Raw genomic sequence first — 16,211 nt, forward strand, 5'->3', positions numbered from 1 at the left:
ATATTCAAATGTTCTTGTTGCCATGTAGGAACTTTAGAAACAATGCAATGCTGTGTCTATGTGAACACTGTATTGTTAAAGCGAACCTGTGTTAAGCATCATAGAATGATACAACATACCTTTATTGTGACCCCTTCTCTCCCAGAGACCCAGTACTATCCCTTCTTGTAGGGTCTTCCAACTACCCAGCAACTGAGCAACAAATCGACAGGCTCAAGCATTGCCACATGGGGGTGTTAATGCATAAAGGTGGCCGTAGATGCCTCAAATTTTGGCAGATTCCTTTCCTGCTTAATCAGCTAAAATTCAAGCCATGAATGGCCCTGTCTGCACCATTGGGCTAATAAGAAATGGATTTACAGGTGGAAAATAATCAGCTGAACGGTGACTGCATTCTATTAGATGCAAACACTATTTGGCAGCACCACTGTATTCAAGTACTTGCCGGTGCTCAATACAATAGGCGGTAATAGGGATTCTTCCATCTACGCTGTTTAGCATGGATGGGGAATCAATTAATTTTATCTCGTTCAACCCAAGTATGGCTAGCTTGGGGCCCATCTACAAAAACTACCTTTGCAGTGGTGCTAAAAGCACCACTGTTTTTGTCTTGGGGCTGGAGTAAAGCAGTTACTTACTCTGATCCCCGTTCCTGCCAGCTCCCTCCAAGCTGCTACACTGGTCCCCGCAGCCTATTCTCCCATTTGCTCTGCAAGTCTAAGGACCGCTGACATCATGACGTCAAACGCAAGTTGCTTAGACCTGCATTAGATGCGAGGACCCCGAGGGGCATTTCACCAGACAAAGCAAGGGGGAGAAAAGGACAGCACTGAACACCAGAGGAGCAGGGATCAGGTAAGTAAATCTGTTTTACTCCACTCCAAAATAACACTTAACCTTTGTAGTACAAGAGTAGCCTCACTGCAAGGGTAGTTTTTTAGTCTGGAGATGGCCACTAAGCAGATGTTTGTACTGACCTTCAGAAAGTTGGCATTTGCAAAGGAATTTGCAAATGTTAAAAGTATTTTGTGAGATCTTACAGTGTCTCTCAATCCTAGCCCAAGGCTGGCCATACACTGCTCTATTTTTCTCATTCAACTCATGGACTAAATGAGAAAAATAGAGCAGATTCCTCCATCAACACTGCAAGTGAGTTGATCAATGAATCCCACTGTTTACATTGTATTCTGACAGCGGATGCAGGCCGCTGTCAGAATGTCCAAACAGAGCTGGCAGCTCATTGGCTGCCGGCTCTGATCGTATGAAGCTTCTCAGGCCAGCTCCATGCCGGCTGACAGGGTGCCGACAGCAGCACACACTGTGCGCATTTCATTCCTCAAAAACCGTCCGAAATTCACAAAGTGTATGGACAGCCTTGGTTTTGATAATGTTCATCCAAAAGAGGTGAACTGTTGACTGTTGTAGACAGAACCTATGGCATCAAGAAAATATTGAACTGGAATGTTTTCGGTATGGTTGGATTTTTCAAAAGCCAATACAGACTAAACTTAACAAAACAAAATAGGTAATGCTATCTACAAAGTTTTTAACAATGCCCTGCATCATTGTGCCAGATAAGGAAAAGGGAAATCATTATGAATTACTATCCATAGTTCTAACTACTCTACACTGATGAAACTGATTGGTGGCCGTAGCTACTGCATTTAATTACTCTTTCAACATTTTAAGGCGTTTTACAAAAGACAATGAGACACAGGAACCTATAGCAATCAGTATATACAGTATGCAAATGTACCCCCCAAAAATCAAATTATTATTGAATTAAATAAAGTCTTTTAAAGTTGTTAAAAAACAGTCCAGTCTTGCTAAGGATTATTCTGAAGGAACCGGAGCACATTCAACATAAAATGTGTCTAATGTGTTTGACTTAGGCATCCCCCATTAGAAAACTGCAACTCATATGACTAGTGTTTTGTACTATAAGAAGGCAATCAACAGGCTGGTTTTCAGGATTTTGTTGGAAGACTTCTTACAGTAATGAAAGCTTGAAAATAAAAAGCACCCATGGCATATGCATGAATAGACACATAAATGTATTATTAGTTGTTTTTGACTCAGTGAGGGGAATTTATCAAAACTGGAGCAAACAGAATCTGCCCATGGCAGCCAATCAGCATCTTTCTTTAGTTTGCTCAGGTAAGAGTTGAAAATGAAAGAGAGAAGCTGATTGGTTGCAGTGCAAATCTGCTCCTGCTCCAGTTTTGATAAATTCCCCCCAATGTGTTTGATTTATTAAGTATGTTCAAGCTAAGTTTGTTTATTTGTGCATGGTAAAGAACCAGAGGCTCGAATGTCTGAGGCCTACAGCCAACCTGAATAAAAGTTCCATAGATATAGGTGGGCATTATTCTTTTATACATTTGAAGCCTCTAGCCTATTTAACTTCTTTCATCTTTTTTTTTTCTATTGCTGTCCCCATTTAGATTTCTCACTTCCTTTCTATTTGAAATGAAAAAAATTCCTGTATGACAGGTTTCATATAAAATAGGATGTAAGGTGACATCTCTCCAATGGTGGCACAGACAACTACTTCTAGTAAAGTGTGAAAAAAAATTAGAACCTCTGTTTGGATTAATTGCTGTCAGTGTCCCTTTTATTTCCAGAGGGCAGGGGGAACAGGTAGACAAGAAAAGCTCCTCTGTGAGAGCACAGACCATGTAAATCAATTAAAAAAATATAGAAATTAAGAATGTTATAATGGGGACACCATTTTGAAATATAGCCTCCTGTTACCTAGGTAGGCCTGGTAGGTATTTTAAAGCATTTCTTTAAATGCACCCCATTTTAAAGGCTATGTTTGAGCATTGTATAACTAAAATTTTAATTTACATTTTTGTATTTATAGATTACCCAGTCTTAGTCAATAGACGGATTGCAGGTAATCCATAAAAAGTGTCTCTTTCTTGGTGCACTTTAAATCTGCCAGATGTTTATAAAACAAGTGTTTGCTTGGGTTGGTTTTAAACATGAATTAAAGCACTTTTCTGCAAACAATGTACTCTATTTTATATAACTTAGAGGCCTAGGAGTCATAGTATCAAGAAACAAGTTTAATAGGGGTTTTAATACAATTGTACAAATGTACAATTCCAAGTCTGAGTAATGGACATTGCAAAGGGCACAATTCCTTTAATGTGAACATAGAGCATAGTGAAGTGTTCAAAGTTAAATTGCTTTCCAATGTTTGGCCTAAACATTAACAGCTAAACCAGGTGTTAGCTTGATTATCCAATAGTCACTTAAGGTGCCCATACACTGCACGATTCTCGTACGAGAATCGCGGGAAATCCCACGATCTTACGAGAATCGTGCATTGTGATTGAAGGCGTGTGACCGTTTCTACTGTACAGTCTTTTGTCTAAGGAGCATGCTAGAAAACCAGCCGAAAATCTTACGATTTTCGGCTGGCCTGAATGATGCTCAGGAGACAAATGCCGAACAGGCTGGTGTGCGCACGCGTACACTGCCCGTTCAGCATTACGGTCAATTGCAGGTCCAAGATGGGGAGATCGTCCGTTTTTTTTAATTACTTTACAACCATCGCAAGACTAAGGTCTTGCGATGGTTGTAAAGTGTATGGCCACCTTAACACAGCCACAGCTTGTAAAAGTAAGACTTTTGTTAATTAACAATGAGGTTGATTTATTAAAGGCAAATAGGCTGTTTACCTCGCAAGGGAATTTGTACTTTGAAAATAATTTTTTTCCTAAGTGTATGTGGGGAAAATTCATGTTGCAAAGTATACCCAATCATGTGCAAGGAAAATAATAATAAAAAAAACAATCATTTTTGGCATATAAGTTGTTAATGGTCCGGATCACTAGGGGTGTGTCTATTACCTAAATACATTGAGGGGAATGTATTAAAACTGTGGCAGACACAATCTGGAGCAGCTGTGCATGGCAAACAATCAGCTTTTCATTTTCAAAGCTTAACTAAACAAACCAAAAAAATAAGCTGAATGGTTACCATGGGCATCATCTCCAGATTATGTGTTCTCTAGTTTTAATAAATTCCCCCCATTGCACTGAAGGGTGTCCCTCTTTCCCATCTAAGAAAGTTGGGAGTTATGCATTATAGCAACACACTACGTATGTGTATTGTGGTTCATTGCCATTCACTCTTCATGGCACCAAAAAAAACCTATACTTTAAAAGAAAAATAATGCACACCATGCTTCTTTAGAGCACCACAAAGCGCATACATGAATGTTCTGTGCATGGTGGACTGAGTTGCCAAAAATAGTGAAGGTTCATTATTTTGCGTGTTGAGGAAACATTTAAAGTGAATGGGCTACCTCAATGCAATGCAAGAAAATGTGAGCATTACCATTAGTCGCCGGTCACACCTGAACTATGCATTCATGGTACCTCGGTGTGACCGGGGTCCAATGTTCAGAAACATTCACAAGCGTTTTTAGCCGTGTTTGCACGTGCATTGTGATTGAAGGCGTGTGACCGTTTCTACTGTACAGTCTTTTGTCTAAGGAGCATGCTAGAAAACCAGCCGAAAATCTTACGATTTTCGGCTGGCCTGAATGATGCTCAGGAGACAAATGCCGAACAGGCTGGGGTGCGCACGCGTACACTGCCCGTTCAGCATTACGGTCAATTGCAGGTCCAAGATGGGGAGATCGTCCGTTTTTTTTAATTACTTTACAACCATCGCAAGACTAAGGTCTTGCGATGGTTGTAAAGTGTATGGCCACCTTAACACAGCCACAGCTTGTAAAAGTAAGACTTTTGTTAATTAACAATGAGGTTGATTTATTAAAGGCAAATAGGCTGTTTACCTCGCAAGGGAATTTGTACTTTGAAAATAATTTTTTTCCTAAGTGTATGTGGGGAAAATTCATGTTGCAAAGTATACCCAATCATGTGCAAGGAAAATAATAATAAAAAAAACAATCATTTTTGGCATATAAGTTGTTAATGGTCCGGATCACTAGGGGTGTGTCTATTACCTAAATACATTGAGGGGAATGTATTAAAACTGTGGCAGACACAATCTGGAGCAGCTGTGCATGGCAAACAATCAGCTTTTCATTTTCAAAGCTTAACTAAACAAACCAAAAAAATAAGCTGAATGGTTACCATGGGCATCATCTCCAGATTATGTGTTCTCTAGTTTTAATAAATTCCCCCCATTGCACTGAAGGGTGTCCCTCTTTCCCATCTAAGAAAGTTGGGAGTTATGCATTATAGCAACACACTACGTATGTGTATTGTGGTTCATTGCCATTCACTCTTCATGGCACCAAAAAAAACCTATACTTTAAAAGAAAAATAATGCACACCATGCTTCTTTAGAGCACCACAAAGCGCATACATGAATGTTCTGTGCATGGTGGACTGAGTTGCCAAAAATAGTGAAGGTTCATTATTTTGCGTGTTGAGGAAACATTTAAAGTGAATGGGCTACCTCAATGCAATGCAAGAAAATGTGAGCATTACCATTAGTCGCCGGTCACACCTGAACTATGCATTCATGGTACCTCGGTGTGACCGGGGTCCAATGTTCAGAAACATTCACAAGCGTTTTTAGCCGTGTTTGCAGAGCGAACCCCATTGATTTCAATGGGTGCCACATGCGCAACAAACGCTAGAAAGTAGCTCATGTAGCATATTCAGTTGCAAGTATCCTGTGTTTTTTTCCTGCGCGTTTAACATGTGTCAACACATGGGAAAAATGCATTTTACTGGCCGTGTTTGAGGTACCATGAACAAGTAATGGTACCACAAGCATGTTGTGTCATGTTCACTGAATGTGAAGGTGTGAATGGGGACTTAAGGTGCCTGTGAATTCAAAGGTGTGACTGGGCCAAACTACATTTATATTTTCATATATTCAGTGGACATAGTGACATTATACAGGTAAATCTAAACCAATGTTACAGTAAACATTGTACAGTAAAAAGATAGACCTAGTTATTTATTTCTGCTAGTATTGTCTCCTGAGATTCCAAGTGCCAGCTGTTCACTTTAGAATCAGGTAACATTATTTCCTTTCAGTATTAAGTGATCAAGCTTGTGCCTATACCTTACAAATATCCCTGTGCTGGGATTGCAGATTGTAGTATATTCTGTTGTTTCCAACACCTGCAGAGCCCCCCTAATGGGAAAAATCTACAAGAAAACGTATAATTGCAACCTCATGAGATTTCTGGATATACAATGCAGCGTGTTTCCACTGCCTTAAAACACGACACCCGTCACCTTTCCTGGCTCGCCACATCAAGAGGAAATGGCAAAAGCGAAACTGTAATTACGGCTAAATAACTGAAGGCATTTTGCTATGGAGATTATTCTTCGAATGTCTCCGTCAAACCATTAACCACTGCTGAACCAGCTGCATCTCGCAATAAATGTGTGAGGTGGTTACATAAACATATACACAGGATGGAGTTTGTTAAGCAAAGAGACTATAGCATGGTTATTTTGTTAGCTTTTCAGCCCCCCGCCCCCACATAACATTCAGCATTAAAAGCCTCATTTATTAAAACGTCTGACAAACCTTCCCAGCCTCAACCAAGGAAAATTCTCAAAGCATCCAAATAGCTTATTACAGTGTAAAGCTAAAACCCTACAGGCCAAAAAAGGTGCCATCTTGGCCTCTATTTGGATTACAGTTGCCATGGTGCTACACCTGTGATCAGCTATGACACCAGCCGTTTGAGAGCTTGAAAGTTCGGTTTGAGAGCTGAGAAAAGCACACTGGCAACCTTGACAGTCGACAAGCCTTAAAAGTTTTAGGAGACATTTTCTCTTTAAAAGTTCCTCTTTACCCATCAATTTAATTTCTGCCAAAACAGTTACTTATAGACCCCATTCCCACCTAGGTATGTTGTGAAGGCTTGTCAAATGCGCACAAAAGAGCACTAGCTAATTGCAACCCAAACGTGGCCGAGAGAATATGCGCAAAAGCACAGGGGAAAAAATGGACTACACGTCCCAGAATAAGCTACATGCTATAATTTCCTGCATTTTGGTGCGCATCCAAGAACCCATTGAAATTAATGGGGACGCACACCAAATGTTAAAAACAAATGCGTGTTCCTGCTATGCTCAGGTGTGAATGGGTTCTCAAGGTATATCAACTGTCAAGGTTGACGTTGTGTTTATTTCAGCTCTTAATCGAACTTTCAAGCCCTCAAATGGCTGGTCACATGTGCAGCACCATGGGAACTGCAATCCAAATAAATGCCAAGATGGCACCTTCCTTGGCTGTAAGGTATGGGAGGACACAGATGCAGGCTTCATGTGTTACCCCAAGCAGCCAACCACATTCTTCCTATTATTTTAAAGCCTGCATGGAAAAAATAGCAGCTATTCAAATATTTGTTTGCTAACAGCAATGTACGTTCCCTTTCAGACACTTTGATAAATGAGGCCCTCAAATGCACAGATTAGCTTTGCCGAGGAAAAAGAAAATCATTATTTTTAGGCATTCCGTAATATGCAAGAGTTAAAAAGGGATTAGCTGCACAGAAAATGCTGATGGATTCTATAGCTATGCCTTCCCCATCTAGGCAGGACCGTGTTTGAAAGACATCAAATTGGGCCCTTTAGAAGAATTCCAAGCTGGCAGCCTGCAAAGCAGAGATAACTGCTCGCAGTGATTACAATAACAGGATTAAAACTTAAGAGGCAGTGTTAAATCTGTCACTGAGGTATTGCTAGCGATGTGAGGGCCTGCCACCAGTGAAGCTAGGCCGCCACTAACAAAATGCAGGCTTTGCAGAAAAATTTCATATTTCCTCCTAAATACTTGACTGAAATTGCATTTTTTCTCCCATTTTCAATAAAAAATAAAACATGTTTACAGGAACGAACATTTGCAAGCTGCAACGTAATCATTTTTTTCCCTCAGCGGAATAGGAACCTGATGGTAATATTTGAAATGGGATTGTTAGTTGTGGTTACATTTCTTTTTTTTAAATTACATACTCTTGTGGTAGACTTGTAGTAAATAAAAGCAACTATGTATAGAGGTAAAATTAAATTGATTACTATTATTATTGGTAATAACAATATTAACTTGTATGCTGTTCGGTGCTCACCTTGCATGGTATTCCCTACATTACATAGGTCATAGGGCTATGTGATAGTTTGAAAAATGATCACCCCCTGCAGAAAGGGGGGACACATGGAAATCATGTAATAATATTAAAAACTATTAATGCTACATTTGTAAGTAAGGGCTCCTCCACATTCACTGGAAATAATAACTGTCAACAATTTACGTAAAGGAGGATGGAAAGTGTAAAATTAAAATGATTTAATGAATAAAATTGTTTTAAAAAAAAAAATCATTTTAGCCCTTATTAGAATTAGTTGTGAATTCCTAGGATTTACTCAGGCAGTTGTTTCTAGCTGATGCTGTCTTTGTTTCAAGCATCCAACCAGTTCAGAAACATTAACAATCAAACATTTTCCTTCCACCTGTTGTGATGCCTGAAGTATGCACAGGATAGCCATGTCACTTTTAAAAGCTTGTCATACTTCAATTAACTTTTACCAAACTGAGGTTCATTATACACCTCAATGTCTGACCTATGGGGAGCGCACGTTTGTATAGCAGTTATATGGAATTAAAGAACATTGATTTCATGGACACATCTGTGCCACTACATAGTCATTGTGCAACCGTTTTCATAATTTTCATGATGTTACTTTGGTATGGGTGTCTAATATCCACACCTGGTTGTGGAAGGCTGATCACCAAGTATACGTATAACTTTGTACAGGACATTGCACTTAGATTCTAATTTATTCCACTTTTACTTAATCTGCCTCTCAAAAGAAATTGTGACATGACAATTGTTGCTGCTGGGCAATGAACAGATTTACATTGGCAGCATTTCAGACAAAAGTTAGAAATGGAAGAGTCCCTGTGACTTCATTTTAAAATTCTTTAAGCTGTTTCATGAGAAAACATACATACAGTGCAATCATGTATGTGTGTTAACATTTCTAGTGGAGCAAGTCCCAAAAGATTTCCAGTGATAGACACGAAGCAAGAATATCACTATGAAGCACATGCAATGCAACAGACAAGAAAGAGGTGCAAATACTGTATATACCTGTCGGTGTGAAGGTAAAAGACGGGACTGGAAAATCAAAATAAAAAAATGAAATAAAAATCTGGTTATTAAGCTGAAAGAAGAATGTGCACATGTCAAATTAGTAAATATCAAGCAACATACAGTTAATCAGGCAGCAGTAGGCAGCCTTGTGAACAAAACACGATACACAGTGATTATAGTCCGAGTGTTTTTACAGTACGTTGGCATCATTGGCAATTAATTGTACGTGCAGTCTTTTTTTCTAAGCTGAATAATGAAGCCTGGTTTGCAGAGATTATAAATATTTCCCTAATCAGTAATGACTGCAACAGCCACTGGGTGAGCCTATTGCATGCTCTGGATTCTTATGTTGCTGTCTAGACAAAATTCACTAAGACCAGGAATGGTCCACATTGACTTGTTTATATCTCCTGGAGAATTTAATGACATGGTCGGGTTTTGGGGTGGGCTAAGCCAAGTCTGAGCAGGCCTGGATTGGCCTATCTAAAAACCAAAGGTTTTTCCATCAGGCTACTTCACTGTTAGCCTGAGCTAGCTATCTTTTCCATCAGGCTACTTCACTGTTAGCCTGAGCTAGCTGCATTGTGCTAGCCACAGCTAGCACAATGCAGTACAAGAGGCCAAGGGTATATGTTCCACAGACACTAATGGCTGTCTCCAGGACAAGCACACACAGCAATAAACACCTCCACACTAAAAAAACAACAATTTTGCAGTCTCTATCCTCACTGGGAAGGTTTGCAAACACGTCCTGTCCCTGTGAAACACCAGCCTCATGAGAAAATCTCCTCAATGAGAATCACAATATAAATTCAAATGGAGCATCTATCATTTCTTCTCTTTCATTCTCTTTTTGGGTTAAAAAAAAAGACTAAAAAGATGGGCTTAAAGGCGATCTCCACCAAAACATTTCAGCCTTGGGTGTGTGCTGGTGGGATGAATCACCCAATGGCTTCGTGTATCTTTTGAAGACCCCACTGGTGAGGTTTCCACAGCAGTTTTTCCTCAGTCTCCTGCCACAGTGCTTTAACAAAGGTGTTCTTTCACAGCCATATTGGAGGGGTGCACCATTACCTAGCCTGTTGATGACAAGGTAAAGACTGCCGCTCCTTTATCAACAATTAAATACTGCAGCTCTTCTTTTGACAAGGTGAACGTTGCAGCTCCTCCACTGATAAAGTGTGGCTTCAGTGCATAATAATAGGGGTGAATGTTGTTTGCCCAATTTTTTTCCTTCAATGCAAACTGAAATGTGTATGGAAGCTGAGATAATTTGCTGGTTACTATTTCCAGTACTGCAAAATACTGCAGCCCCCAAATGGAAGCACTTGTGAAGAAAATTGACTACTTACAGGCTTCAGATTTGATCAGTCATATCGGGAAAATATATCATTTTGTGTTAAATGAGGGTCTGCCAGAGTGAATATACTTTTAATAGACTTTTTAAGTATGCATGCTGTGTGTTAGTGGGCTTTCTTGATTTGACAACATTCAAATTGAAACAAAATCTGTGTGTGGTCAGTTTTTGGGCAAAAAACTATGTATTCTCTATTTTAAAATAAAATGTTCCATCTGTGTTACCCTTGAGTGTATTGACAAGGGTACATGGCTACCTTTGTACCAATGATAATTACAGCACAATATCTGTATTATTCCCTTTTATTAAAGCTGTTTCTCTTCACTCCATTTATCCCTATTTTCTGACTCATCTCCCAGAGCCAAAAACAAAACCCTGCTTGTTTTAAGCGGATTCACACAGTGGCTTCCATTTGAAGCACAAGAGACCCTATCGAAGGAATTCCATTTGGTCTCATCCCAGCCAGCTCTTTTCACACTGTCAATACAATTTAGCAACATCAAAAAAAAAGAGAAAAACTACAATGCCATAGTAACAAGCAGTCATCAAATAGATGCATTTAAGAGCAGAGCTATCCAAACAACAGTGAAAAGATGTGAACATTAATTAGAAGTCACAGGGACACAGTATTGGGGGGGCAGGACGATGGCCATGAAAAGGTTCAATCAATGCTTTTCTTTTGACCTATTCATGTAAACATTGTTAGATTCTTAAGGAAAAAAATAGATTAAAAGGGGTCAGAGAGGAAGGTGTGACAGAACAGCCCCAGCACATTGTAACTTAATTTCTGCAGCTTTCATTCGAAACCCAACAAGCACCTGCATCTGCATTTCATATAGCATGGTTTGCATAGCATAGAAATGCAAGAATGGAGCTAAACACAACAGCTGAATATGTTTACCTGTGTATGTATTTATATATAAGTACTGCACATTACTCAGTTTAATTAAAGGGCATCTTTGCTTTAAAGTGACTCTGTGGCAAAACAACACATAAACAAACACTTGGATGGAATAGTAGGACCATAGATTGCCAGAATATACTTCTCCTCTTACATAGCAGCATTTAAGAGCTTTTGAAAAGTTCTTATGTCCCTCCCCCCACCTGAGCATGCAATAACAAGGCTTCATGAGATGCAAAAGGTGTGCCCTTGTACTGACTTTCAGAAACTCTGTATTTGAAAAGGCAACCGCTCTAGGGGGCTTGGTGAGGCACTGAAGCAAGTAAAAATGAAGTTACATGAAGGCATAGGATCGTGTCTACTTTTCTTTGCTAGTGTTAGTTTGTACAATACTCTTTTTCTTGCCATTACAGATTTCTAGACTCCTGCCCTGCCCGCTTAGGGCCACATTTGCACGTGTTTTACAGTAACGCAACACATTACCAAGTGTTGAGGTAGCACCTAGATTTTAAATAGCCTGGCAGCAAACCTTAATGCATTAAAAAAAGGTAATGTACTATTTTTTTTAATGCAGTGCACCAGAACACACAGATGGTTCATTTCAGCCAAACTAAATGGCAACAGAGCAAAAGAAAGGCAAGAAAGTGCAGCTGGTGAGGCTGGCATTAAAGTACAACTGCTCTTTGCACTGCATTAGAAGTTGGTCATTTACTGCTGGTAAAGAAACAAACACATTTGGTTAGCTGTGATGGGCTGGTTTATAAGTCCAAAAGCATATAATATACATTTCTTCGGTCCTGCAACTGGTTAATGTAAAAGTTTGTAAAATCCATACTTATATAATATAACAATAATAATAATAATAACAACAACAACAACGGCAAACCATTCAAAATAAAAGGGTGCGCTAAATGTAGAAAAACATGAGTTGGGTTTTAATTATGAAGTATGGTTGTGTATACCTTTTCTGATTCCAGCATAGGTGCTGTTTAGTCCACTGCGTTTCTTGCGATGTCGGTACAGCCAGATGCTGAACACCATTAAAATAATCCAACAGGCAGCGCCTATTCCTGCAATAAATGCCGGCTGCTTCACCACATCTGATATCTGCTGGGCAAGGCTCACTTGGTCTGGAGACACCGGATTACCAAAGGAATCTATAAAAATAACCAAAGCTCCATTCACATATGATCTACACTGAAAGTGAAAGACATGGCTTAAAAATGGAAAAAAAAAAAAAAAAAGAACAAAAAACTCATCTAAATATTTTTTTTTTATAAGGCAGTGATTAAAATGTTTCAGTCACATAGGTAAAACAGGCCAGCACCTTTTTTTTAGTTATAAAGGTGTTAATGCAGTAAGGTAGGGGTGTCAAACTCAATTTAATTGTGGGCCGCATCAACATTATGGTTGCCCTCAAAGGTATCTGTAAGACTATATAAATGTATCTAATCTTTATCATAATTGCCTCTGCATTCGATTATCACTGGTTTTAGTAATAACTTAATACCTAGATCTAAAAGTAGAAGTCTAGGAAATGGCCTGGTGGGCTGGATTCGGCCCCTGGGCCTTGAGTTTGACACATGTGCAATAAGGGTAATAAGGGCAATGTTAAAGCCCATTTCCTCTAATGATTATTTCTTGCTCTGTCCACCTTTGGTAAGGTCTACCAATTCAGCATGTAGCTGCAGTTGAGAGGTTACGCTCCAGGAAGCCTGACACACCCCAGTCTTCCACAAACTATCCTTACTACATAACCTTGATACTAGTATGGAAGCACACAGGGCTTGAGTACAGCTTAAAGAAGCTCAGCCATTTCCTTTTTTTTTTGGAGTGTTAAAACTCTGTCAAGTTGTTTCAGCTATTTGAACATTTGTTTATATATAGAGTTTTAGCATTATTGTATATAGCACTACCCCTGATAACCACTCCAGATGCCTCAATTTATAACTACAAAGCTATATTATCTTCCATGTTATGACTGCACAAGGTGCAAAACAGAATATATAGATGTAACATAGGCACTTGAAAATAGAAGTAGTTTTATTCAGTGTGTGTAATGAGTGATGTGCACCCAAGGCAAGAAATGTTTCCAAGGTGGGGCTCGTAAGGAAGGCCACAGGGAGGATTGGGTAGCCCCTAGTAGGTATGCATCTTTAATATTGCAGAGGTGTCACTGGATGTCACTACTTTCCCAATAAACCATTTTGTCTAATTGTTAGAGAGCTATAATCCAAGCTTGTCCATGTTCCACAGTGAATTCAACAGCCGCACTCTCACCCACTCCAAGTGTGATCAGCTAACACTTCTGTAAATTCCTAGCTTGCTAAACTCTTTTAGTCAAATCAAGACGATCATGAGCTTCAAATATGCAGACAACATCCATGACATACAGAGAACATGTCAGTGTATTGCAACATCCAGTACAACCCAATGCAGCAGCCTTTGTTCTGAGTTCAATCATTTTCTTGGCTTAGGACTAGACATATGTTAAGGCATGAAAGAAAATTAAGTGTTGAAAAGTGTAATAAAACATAAATGACAACTGATGTTGAAACATCCAAGGCCTTTGAAAATGCTTTTTTCTTGTCAATAGCCATCCAAAAAGCCTTTGAACCAACGCCATGTTGCATTACCCCTTGTAAGTAAATCTGACTTACGGTGTTTGCAAAGAGCATTTTATGTCTGTTTACTGGCTGATAGAACATGTATTCTTTCACAGCTTTACAAAATGCATTTAAAGACAAATGAATCAACCGTCCACCCTTTTTAAACAGATTGTGATTGACTGACCAGGCACAATTACCCGAGTTCTCTGTATCTTGCACAATAAAACTAAGTGCTTGTAAATCTAAAACAGTTTATTGCAGCTGCCCACAGCCACTTAACACTTGGCAAGAGTGGACAAACTTTGCATTAAACGTAAGCAGCAATGGCAAATGTATTTGGGAACAAACAAGATGTCAGGTAAATAGATTTTAGTTTTATGAGAGCTAGCAGAGACAAAAAGCTGACACTGAACTGAAATCTGAATACATGGTGCTTATTGCTGTAATAAAATGTTTTAAAAGACTAAAATTTCAGCATGGATATTGATCTGACAATTTTCACCAGTAAAACTGAACTTCAGCAACAGCGATGTCTCCAAATGTGAGCAGTCAGGCTGAATCTGTGGCTTTAATATCTATGCTTTAGTTGGTGTCCTGGTCAGTAGATCTGGTCTCAGCTCAGGTATAATGTCCTAATCTACTTTGCAAGCTTCTCCTGTAGACAAGCCATCTTCCTGGAATGTTTCACTGCTACTTGGGTGCCCCCAAGATTTCTGTGTTAAAGACATACCTGGGTTAGTACAGACCAGAGGGGTCAGCCAGGGCAACAAAGGCAAGTCAGAGTCACAGACAAATCAGAAAACAGAGTTTCAGTTGATGGTACATGGTAAACACAAGGCTCAGACAAGAATCAGTCAAGTAACAGGCAGAAGGATGGTCCAGATGGCAAAGGTTCAATAGTAAAAGCAAGGTAACCTGGCACCAGAAATATTAATAAGTAACAGGCAGCACACCCACAAGTCAGGAAGAGAACTCTACATAAGGCAACTAATGCGGTAGGTTCCCTTTAAAACAGTGGCTATCAATGAGGAGTAAGCTGGGGAAGCAGGAACCATAGCTCTGGGATTTTCTTGAAGAGGTACATGTGATTGTGCACATACCAAGTGGTGGGCAAGGACAGTTCTCCAAGAGCATAAAAAGCCAAGATTGGGCAGGTGCTCTTACATAGAAGTGATATATCTGCTGGGAAGGAGGTAAGTAGGGCACAGGCCTAACACTGGAGGTTTCCACATCTTGAGGCATAGCTGTATGAAATCTGTCTTACTGTACAGAGTGATATCCTGTAAGGAGCACCCACAGCTGAATATTTACCTATTTTGAAGTGGCGAGACAACAAAATCTGTATTAAGAAAAGTTCCCTCTTGCAGTGTATGTACAGAATTTACCAAATGCTATGCGTCCTGCATACAGGCAACTTCTAGAAAACAGCCAGCAAAGGCCAATCCCTTATTTCATAACCAAGTGCTCTGCAAAAAATTATGATCATTGGACAGTGCTGTTTATTATGTTGCAAAAACCTGAGAAGTTAGAAAAGATTTTAATGCACAAGTTTACTTGTTGTAACTTCGGTGGGAGAAATTACAAGGTGAATGAGCAAAAAACCTCTTTTGTACTACGTGCAAAGGCACCATAATAAAACTTTGAGTGCCATATAACCTGTGGGCCATGACCACAACTTTGTACATTCGTTTTTAATGAAAGCCAGAAGCCTCCTAATCTACAGAAATGGGTGGAGCTTCTCAGTATGTGGAACTCAAATCAGGATTCAGTCCGCTGAAATAATACTGAAGGTGGTGGAACTATGAACGTTACAAAGGAAGCAGTCATCTCCAGGCCTTCAAGGCACTATGGGGATCTAATGTAAAACAGCCATTTGGATAACACTAAGCAACACCAAGTGCATGTCTATACAACTTGTTTATCAAATGTGGCTTTAGCTCTAACATTCTCTTGCAGACCCCAAACCAAGGTCACATGCAATATGCAAATGCTAATTTTCCTTTGTGTCAGAGCTCAGTTACACCTCCACCACGTCTAACAATTCAACAAAAAAGCCTTAGCAACCTATTGGGAAGGACAGTGTTGTAACACACAGGAAACAATTTGGTAACACACAGGAACATTCCTTTCCAAGCCTTCCATTTTTTTCTGGGAGTGGGAGCTGTTATTTTAGATTGTATCTGCATTGCCACCTGCTGGTGAAATAAGGTATTCTGCACAATCTAAAATAGCAGTGTT

General features: G+C 39.5%; 1 protein-coding gene across 2 annotated transcripts in view; it reads right to left on the bottom strand.

Moving 5' to 3' along the window:
• Positions 1–16,211, bottom strand: part of ROBO1 (roundabout guidance receptor 1) — a 367,253-nt gene that overhangs the window by 43,443 nt on the left and 307,599 nt on the right. The window contains exons 17-18 of one of the 2 annotated variants that reach the window (XM_018576153.1): positions 12,327–12,521; positions 9,104–9,130 (exon numbers count right to left, since the gene is read on the bottom strand). In XM_018576153.1, coding sequence (XP_018431655.1) covers positions 9,104–9,130; positions 12,327–12,521 — 222 coding nt within the window. The remainder of the gene's footprint in view (positions 1–9,103; positions 9,131–12,326; positions 12,522–16,211) is intronic. The other variant, XM_018576154.1, reaches the window with a different exon arrangement.

This window comes from Nanorana parkeri, unplaced genomic scaffold, assembly GCF_000935625.1.
Source record: "Nanorana parkeri isolate BGI_ZX_2015 unplaced genomic scaffold, ASM93562v1 scaffold57, whole genome shotgun sequence".
NCBI lineage: Eukaryota > Metazoa > Chordata > Amphibia > Anura > Dicroglossidae > Nanorana > Nanorana parkeri.